The sequence below is a fragment of the Etheostoma spectabile genome, chromosome 15 (assembly GCF_008692095.1).
Source record: "Etheostoma spectabile isolate EspeVRDwgs_2016 chromosome 15, UIUC_Espe_1.0, whole genome shotgun sequence".
Lineage (NCBI taxonomy): Eukaryota > Metazoa > Chordata > Actinopteri > Perciformes > Percidae > Etheostoma > Etheostoma spectabile.
In genome coordinates this window covers 11,374,621-11,384,437 of record NC_045747.1, presented here as the reverse complement: position 1 = coordinate 11,384,437, position 9,817 = coordinate 11,374,621, and the positions used below count along the sequence as shown (strand labels likewise).

General features: G+C 40.1%; 1 protein-coding gene across 7 annotated transcripts in view; it reads right to left on the bottom strand.

Moving 5' to 3' along the window:
* Window positions 1-9,817, bottom strand: part of pbx4 (pre-B-cell leukemia transcription factor 4) — a 28,160-nt gene that overhangs the window by 498 nt on the left and 17,845 nt on the right. For 3 of the 7 annotated variants that reach the window (XM_032538576.1, XM_032538574.1, XM_032538577.1), the window contains 6 exons: window positions 5,395-5,639; window positions 4,606-4,796; window positions 4,267-4,402; window positions 3,911-4,067; window positions 1,779-1,882; window positions 695-781 (listed from right to left, as the gene is read on the bottom strand). In XM_032538576.1, the coding sequence (XP_032394467.1) occupies window positions 695-781; window positions 1,779-1,882; window positions 3,911-4,067; window positions 4,267-4,402; window positions 4,606-4,796; window positions 5,395-5,639 (920 nt within the window). The remainder of the gene's footprint in view (window positions 1-694; window positions 782-1,778; window positions 1,883-3,910; window positions 4,068-4,266; window positions 4,403-4,605; window positions 4,797-5,394; window positions 5,640-9,817) is intronic. The other 4 variants (XM_032538579.1, XM_032538578.1, XM_032538580.1 and 1 more) reach the window with 2 other exon arrangements.

The window sequence follows — 9,817 nt, the reverse complement described above, 5'->3', positions numbered from 1 at the left end:
TGCATCTGTAAAATGGCTTACTGGTTGCAGACATAACATCCTAAGAACTACCTATCTGGTAAAACATGTATCAGCTGATTATATTTATGGTATTTTCATGCACTCAAGTAATCGGGTTACTTAAATAAATCGGAATGTATGTGTGTATATATACTTTGTACAGAAATGGGCTCTCTGGAGAAATAGTATTTTTTCTAATCCACTTCCCCGACTACAGAAACCAGACGTTTTGCTGTTTCAGAAATCAGCTTACTGTAGAAAGCTGACTGTAACCTGGTTACTTAAGTGTAAGTAAACACGAACATTTTCAACCCAAAGTTATAAATGCCTAAAATGAATGTCTCCTCTTAAATAATTTGCCAGCATAAAGCAACTATTGGTTTGTCACATCCCATAAAGCATTGATTTGGTGATTTGTAAGTTAAAGATCTAGATGTTGAAATAGAACTTGGCCTAAATTTGCAGTATAATCATTCATTTTCTGAACAGCTGTCCAGCCGCATTTCAATAACTATTTTAATGCACAGTAAGAATATTCTTTAAATTTAAAAACAATCATTAAAATGCGTGTTTGAACAATTGTGTAACAGATAATTCCTCCCAAGCAAACTGCATATTCTCACAGTATCCTCGCTACTAACTGCAAAATTCTTTATCAGCTACACCACAAAAGAAGCTTTTAGTTGGTACTCACATCCAGGCGATGAGGGGTGTAGAGGCCACTACCAGACAGCTCCTCATAGCCGCCCGTCAGGTGTGTAGCACGGTGCAGGGTATCCACCTGTCAGAGACAAAACACACCCACACATTTAGACCTTTTTTTTTTTTTTTTAAACTGAACAACCACACGCTGAGCAGAGGAGGGATGGCGTCCACAAAGCTCTACTGTACGCACCATAGCCAGTCTGTATTACTGACTGCCTTCCTGCTAACAAACTCATTTTAATAACGACTGTTTTTCAGTCAATGTGACCAGTAACTGGTGCTCACCCATTAACTTCCTCAGTCTCTATTTAACCACTTCTGCTCTATTTCTTTCATGAAATGAAAGACTGCAACAAGCCAAAACCCAATGCTAAACCTTTAATTGTTAAATTCCTAGACTATTTAGCGCTTACCAGCAGAAATCTGTGGACTCCTCCAGAACAACAAAACTGTATATGTCTATTAACCGACAACAATTACAGTGACAATTAAGTTTGAGGACATTTCGCCTTAGTCTACACAAGGGGGTTAACATATGGAAAGATGGGATGGAGGAATGTGTGGACAGGACAGAAAAAACAAGGAATAAAAAGGCAGGTAGCTGTTGAAGGAACAGGACAACCTAGAGGTAGCAAAATAGACCATTAATCAGAGAGGATGCAGGTTCAATCTGCGGATATTTTAACTATGTTGACAACTACAGGAGTCTTAAAGGCCTGATGTCTGTATCTGGGTCTTCAAGCCCTGGTGCAGGGGTTCTGTGCTGAGGCTGACCCTGTGCTCTCTTTGGGTAGGACTTTGTATACATGTAACTATAGAGGGATATGGAACAACAAACATTATTCCTTTTGAGTGAAGCCATAAATTCCTCAGAGCTCACTTTACAGAGCAAAGAAGGGTCAATTTGTGCACGTTTGTTTGAGAGGAGTTGATAGGGTCAAAGGTAAAGTCAGGATGGGATCTGAGGAGAGGTTGAGGTCAAAAGGAGCTAGACTAAGGGTAGGTATCCAGGGATTCTGGGTAGCTAGGTTAACAGCATTGAGGTCAACTCTGCAGCTGTCCTCAGTGCATACCTGCGGCTGTAGAGAGGGCGCCATGTTGAGACCCTCCCCGTTGAGCGAACGCAGGCCGAGGTAGGCGTTGCCTGTGTGTGACAAACTGTATGACCCCGGTGACCCTGCAGGCAATATATATATATATATATATATATATATATATCCAATCAGCCCAACCACAAGTCACCATGGACATTGACCAAAAGAAGCAAATTCTAACAACCAGCTTCAATATGCAGGTCAATGTTATCAGCCACTTTATTCTAAAAAGATCATTTTACAAGCATCGTAGCGGAGCTTCTCGTTAGCATACATATCAGCTACACACAGCAACTGCTGAAATGTGTTAGTTGAAAAATAAAAGCATAAAATAAGAGATATAATTCCAATATTTGCAATCACACATTTGGAGGACATGAGGCATTTGAATTTGACGACGTATAAAGTCTACTTCAAACAAACTGCTGCTTAGAGTGCCTGATAATAACAGAAATGTTCCAACAGTCGGATTCATTGCCCATGTTGTGGTCTGCTTTACCCCACTTGAATCCCTAGCTACATCAGAACATTCTTGTTGGAAATCAAAATATTTACTATAGTTTTTTAAAAACGGTGTGACATTCAGATTACATAGTTCATTGGCTTGAATACTTTGGATAACCAATGTACAAAGTCAAATAGGTGGATTGTGATGTTCAATTTTATGTCTTATAGTGCAAATTTACATTAAAAAAAAGGTACCCAGTGACTGCCCATAGAGGTTGCAGTCGTTTAGAATTTTAACACATTGCATACCCCATGAGAACAGAGGTCTTCATCTTTGGTCCAGAGCATCACAAAATACAGATTCAGTCCTCCCTGGGTTCACTTAGGGGGGAACATTGAGCCCATGGCAAAGAATCTAGGGCTGACTTTTGATAGCCACTTATCATCATCATGAAATATTACCCAAGCTTGTTTTTTATCAATTAAAAAATGTTTCCAAGATTAGAAACATGCTCACTCTCAATGACAGAAAAAAAAAAACATACATGCTTTGATATTATGACTACATGACACCTGGACTACTGTGACTCTCTTTATGCCTGTTTAAACTCACACTCAGTCTCACAATTGCAACTTATCCAGAACTCAGCAGCCAGATTATTTACTAAGTCTAGGACACTCCAATCTTAGCATGACTGCACTGGTTGCCCACTACGTTTGGAATACATTTTAAAATGTTAGTTACATACAAGGCCACCCCATTTTATTTTGATCACAGTCTGTTTTAATAAAAGTGCATGTGACATCTCACATTTGGCTTTAACTTAGAACTGAACATTTAGCCCACTAAGTAGTAAATACCAAGATATATTGTGTATTGTCATTCAGCTGAAAAATACAGAAATATGATTTTTAGTCCATATTGCCAAGCCCTAAAATAATATTGGCAGATGGACAGAAAGCACTTGAAGCAGACTTCAGGTGAGTCTCTCTAACTGTATCTAATATCACATGACAACACTTCAAAGTTATATTGAAATGTTTGGAAATATACTGTATGTTAGAAAAGCATCTGACACACAGAATGACACAAGATATCCAAGATACGGCAAATCTTGGCTAACAGTCAATCAAAGACCACGGCTACCCAACTGCACAATGCTCAGCTGTCTTGGAAAGAAAAAGTTGACAACACTGCATTTTATTGTGAACATTTTGGAATCTTTCATTTTTTTCTTTGTTAGATTTAGAATCCTTTATATGATGCCATTAATGAAAAGACAAATTATGCAGCCAAATTTTTAAATTGGGAAATGCTCTTAATAGCTGGCTTGTTGCAGCAATACAGAATAAGTTAAGATTGTGTCTAGGTTTTTGATTACACAAAATAATAATATATACTGTGTAGGCTGAAGAAGACAACTGTTCCAATGATTTCATGATAAATAAATAGGACAATTTCAAATGACTCTAAACAGTGTGGGCAGTTGGCTATGAGCACATATGCAATGTACAGTGTGGGATTTCCTTTAAACAATCAAATCAGTCCTTCATACAGTCATAATGTGATTCAGTTGTGTGCAAGAATGAAGTATATGTAGAGAAGCCTGTTAATGACAAATGGCAGGGCTTGTTGTGGGTAGATGAGATGGGGCATGTGGTACCTGAGTTGGGCGTTGCTGGAGAGTTAGCCTGGCTAGCCTGTGCAGACACATTGGCAGCATCCACCGCTGTTTTAACTGCGTAGAGGTTCGCTTCCTCCTGGAACTTACCAATGTTCTTCTTGTAGCGTATTCTCTTGTTGCCAAACCAATTAGAGACCTGAGGAACAGATGGATTATCAGATATGTAAATGCGGTGTTTTGTTTGCATTTTTTATTTAAAGATGCTATAAAGGATGCACTGAAACTGATCTTGAAACAGTGACAGATGATACTGGGTTTAATAACCTCCATAAAAAACAGCTAGTGTCCTTTTACTTATAGTAAAGTCCTGGATAATAATGGTGTTGGCAATTCACCTGAGACACAGTGATCCCACACTTTTTGGCCAGTTCCTCCTTGGCTTCCTCACTTGGGTAAGGGTTAGACAGGTGGGAGTAGAAATACTCGTTCAACACCTCTGTAGCTTGCTTGTTGAAGTTGCGCCTCTTACGTCTGACACACGGAGAAGAGATAATGACCAACATGCTTGGAATGTACAGGTCTGACACAATTTCAACATGCTCAGATCACTTCAACCCTCAAGAAAATAACCAGTCATCTAAAACGTGCACGCACACACAGACACAGACACAGACACAGACACAGACACACACACACACACACACACACACACACACAGACACACAGACACACACCTGGCGTCAAGGAAGCGTGAGCGCAGAATCATGACAGCCTCACAGGTGCTCTGTTTGAGTTGCATCTGAATGGAGCTAAACTTGCGGTGGATGATGGCCACCATGCGCTCAATCTCTTTGGGAGAGATGGGCCGTGTGCGAGACTGCTCTCTCAGCAGGTTCATTACATGGTTGGTGAACTCACTACAGGCCTGTAGCAAAGAGAGAGAGATGAAGGAAGAGAAGGAGTTGAATGTAAAAAGATAGTCCAAGCACATATTCTGTCCAGTGTCATAACATAGTTTTTATGATGACATGCTTTGGCTGTCTGACTCTTCTGTTGATCAGCTGACTTCATTATTTCTAAGAAAAATAAAGTAATGTGATTAATAATTATGTACTGACTGTTTAAAGGTTAAGCCACCTGGTATACACTTTGTTTGAATTATACCTGCAGACTCTAAGCTGCCTCAGACATGTTGTAGTCGCCAATCCCTGAACACATTTTCATTACAACACTACAGCTGCTGAAGAAAATACCTCCAAACATGGAAACAGAAGTAATCAGTCTTCTACTGTTAGAATAAGACTTTTTTTATTCCAACTATGCAACACTACTACAGCTTACACTATGTTTCTTTGCCCTTAGTAAATAAATGATTGATAATAATATGATTGTTACCTGACTGACAAACAAAGGTACACAGGAATTAGTTTATTTCTCTAACTGACTGACCTAAATTTATCAAACATGTTAATATTTGTGGCTAACAGTATATGTTCAAGTATTTAGGTCTGCTCTGCACACACCTGCTCGTACTTCTCCAGCTCTGAGTGATAGATCTGGCGGATTTGGGCAAGCTTGGCTCTGTAGTCGGAGTGTTCGATGCTGCTGTCAGTAGGTGAACCCCCTGCTGCTGCTGCAGCTGCAGCCGCTGCAGCTGATCCTCCACCCTTCTCTGGTCCTGACACACCCTCTGCTAGCAGCATGTTGTCCAATCGCATGATCTGGGGATCTGGGGGGTCCTCCTCCTGCACACCTCGTATACTCAGCACTGGACAGAAGAAGAGAGAAAGTATAGGAATTAGACAGGCAAGGTCAACATTCACCAGTTTAGGAAAAAAAACATTACAGGCTGCCCAAGCATTTCTATTGTTAAGAAAACCTAATAGTTAAAAGGTTTTTGAAAACTGACAGCCAACATATTTCCCTTTTAAGGAGATGGCTAATACTGTGGGTTCTAGGGGTGCATAGGAAGACACTTTATCACTGCTTAAATTCAAAGAAGTGTAGCCCTGTCAAAACCCAGTCAAGTTTCTCCCCTGAGTCATTGCTACGAGCGTCTCGCTGCATTCTAAATGAGACTGAACTTCCTCTAAATCAACAGCAGAGGGCAGTGTTGGTCCCTCTGTGGCAGGCTGCCAAAGGTTAAGGCATGAGGCATGGGACCAGTAATGGGAGTGCATGTGCTGTCACTATGAGCCCCAGTGGCCATAAGTATAGTTATCAGTTGCTGCTCTCCACCACTGCATTATACCAGGACCTCTGTCAGCCTGCAGCCATGCTCTCATCGCTCACACACACACACAACACACACACCCACACACACCACACACACACACACACACACACACACACACACACACACACACACACACACACACACACACACACACACACACACACACACACACACACACACACACACACACACACACACACACACACACACACACACACACACAACACACACACAACAAACACACACACACCACCACACACACACACACACACACACACACACACACACACACACACCTCTGTTACTGAGTTTTTGTAGAGACAACCATCCGTTCAGAGTCTAAAGGTTTTATCACTTAACAAAATTGTCTCTTGCTCCTTTTGCTTCTCAATCTTTCAACATCAGAAAGTAAGAGTAGAAACTTGGTATCACAATTCAATGTCTTTGCATGTTATTTACTAAAAGTCCGATTTATTTTGTAAATAATAAAATGAAATATGTGGTTATTATAGTACCAATACACAAATTAAAAATAACTGAAAAAATACAATCTACTATATAGTGGCCTTGCAAATATATTACTTTAATTGCATACATTCAGTACTTTCTGTTGCTAATTCACAAAAAATGCAACATATGATTGATACAATGATTAGCTGATTAATCCATTAGCCAATCCTATGAAAATTAAACAGCAACTATTTTAACAATTAAATAATTGTTTCCTACATTTTTCAAGCAAAAATACTAAACATTCTCAAGAGGATTCCCAGATTTCCTCTCTTTCGTATTACTGTAAACTGAATAGCTTTGGTCAGAAATCAAGCAATTTGATTTTGAAATTATTTTTTTTTTTTTAATTAAACAACCAAAACAAACAAATGAAACAATTAACCTATTCATCTAGAAAACGACCTGCAAACTAATTGATAAATACATGTAATTGTTTGTTTCAGTCTGTCCCCTTGTTGGAAGGAAAAATATCATCACCAGGATTATACTGCCATGCACAAGTTTGTGTACAAAAGTAAAGTGTAAGTAAGTAAGTTGTTGATGAAATGTTTGTAAACTAATATGGAACCCTATGCTGAAATGTGAATTGGGAAATATTGGTTCAGTCACAAATAAACACAGTAGTGTTCAGATTGATGTTGATCTTTATAACTCAAGACTAAAGTAAAAAGGTAAAAGCCAATTTAAACAATGGTAAAACCAGACAGGATTCTGAAGGAGACAGACGCTAACAATATGGATGACAAGATTAATCCCAGTGGAAACTTGGTTAGGCGTTTGTCCTCTTTAAGGATTACGTTAGTTAGTCAAAGCTCATCATCAAAGGTTAGGGGGTGCATGGGCCCACTCATATTGTCTCTTGTTAGCACAACTTTTACAATGTTATAATATGTATGTTGCTGTCAAAGTGGTCCTAAAGAGTCACGCTAAAAAAAAATTTAAAAAAAAGGTTTTTAGCCATGGATCAGTCAGAGCTATGAAGAATGAGTAGAGCTGTACTGTAGCACTAACAGATGTGAAAGAAATGAGGACAAAACAGTTTTGCTTAAAGTTTCCAAGTGCTACAGAGCAGATGAGTTTTCGCTTTTTCAAACTTCATTTGATAAATGGGTCTGTTCCACCATTTAAGGCCTCTTATAGCAAAGCGTCCAACTTTCCCTCCCCCTTTTTTTCTTGTTCCTTCTTGCCTTTTTCTTTCCCTTTGCTTAGGTCTCTTCTCTCTCCAAGGCACATTCCTGCTCTGCTGCTCCCCCATCTCAGGGCTCAGGAATGCAGCAGACCCAGCCGCCTGAACTAATGACCCTGATTTGCCCATCTCTTACCCTCCTCTTTTTCTTTCCTTTCAGTCATTCACAAATGATCTCTGCACTTCCTAACCAGATAACCCATGGCTAAATTATTGATCATGGGGCAGAGGCTTTTGTTTTGATACTTTGCTTACACTCTGATGCCAGTTACAGTTTTGTGTACACTACCAAAAATTCTGCTGCAGACAGCTCTGATTGTATGTAGTCATGCGTGGGGTTGATCTTCACTGTTTATTCAGAAGTACAACTGAGCTACAGTGAAGAGGGCAACTGGGGCTCTTGAAGCTTCTCACCTCTACCCCCTCCCTCTTGCCCCACTCCTCATTATGGCCCCCAGCTGTAGCCTAATGCCCCCTACATTCCCCTAATTACTCCAATTAAGCTGTGATTACCCACAATTGCACTCATGCACAGTCTAGTGGCCTAGTAGTATTATAGCAGCTGTTGAGATGAGTTGAGATAATGCACAGAAAAAGACTTTATGACATGGATGCAGGTATAAAAAAAAAAAAATAAAAATAAAAAAAAGAGTAAAAAAAGTCTTTGACTCATAAACCAACCATGAGACCATATACAGGTCTGAGAGCTGGGCTGTTTGGCCAAAATCTAAGCAGTGTCTCCTTTTGATCAACTATTTCCAGACATCGCTGTTGGGCCAGTTCTGTTACAGAGAGACTAAAATTCTAAATATTGTAAGTAATGATACTTATATTCACTTGTTGTTTTCTTGTTGTTTTTTTAAATAGGAAGACATCTTAAGGCCCACAGCCTGCCACTACAGCTCTTAGAAATCAAACCATTATGCACATGTTACCACCCTAGCTGGGCTGTGTGGCATTGAGAGACAGAGCGAGCAACACATACTATGAAATATTCAGGGTATCCAGCTGGGCTTTCACTGCATACATAATTATTCTCATTTCTGCACAGCCAATGTTGAAATGGTGTACTGTGCAGACACAACACACAATATATGAAGTGGTGCAGGTAAGGGTGAATAACCTAACCAATAGTCTAGTGCTGTACATTAACTGTAATGCCTTCCACACATAGGGATAGATAAGACTTAAATGCAGTCAGTATATCATTGCTCAGCTCACAACACAAGCTTTATCCTTGTCTGTCTTTTCCCTCGCTAGCATCCCCTTTTTCACTATGTCTCCCCCCAACTCACATCCCCTCCCCCCTCTCCTTTTCAGCGCACCCCCACACACCTCCCCTAGTGCCCCCCTCCCTCTGTTCTCCATTTCAGTCGAGTTCTCCATGTGAGCCGCAATCCCTCATGCTGTCAGCCCCCCCTCTCCCTCTCTCTGTAGACAGACAGGATTAGCATTTTAATTGCATCAGCTCCCTTGGGTATTCTCAGCCTTTCACTGGGAGAGAGCAAGGGAGCGGGAGAGAGAGAAGGATAGAGAAGGGAAAAAGGGGGGGAAAAGGTAAGGAGAGAGAGGGTAGAAGGAGAACCAAGGAGAATTGAAAGAAGGAGTCACAGGAGAAGATATGTGTGCAAGAGAGGAAGAGACAGAGAGAGAGAGAGAGAGGCAGCAGAAATATACAGAATCCAGAGTACAGACGTGCCAGAGAGCGAGTGAGCCAGAAAGAGTGAAAAGATAGGACTGTGAAAACATCAGTTTTTCCTTTTATTACAGACAGAGAATTCAGATAAAGAGAATGGGCCAAAGAAAGATGGTTTTCACAATGAAAATATGCTACATGAATATGCAAATGCATCTTACAAAAACAAATCTCAACTGCAGCACTGGAAATATGATAGGTAAACCCCTGTATAAGGACTAAAACAGTTTGCAGGATATAAAATAGTGTCTAGGCAATACAAATGGAGCTAGGGAAAAAACTGGAGCCAATTTAAAAGTACTCTTTCAGATTTTA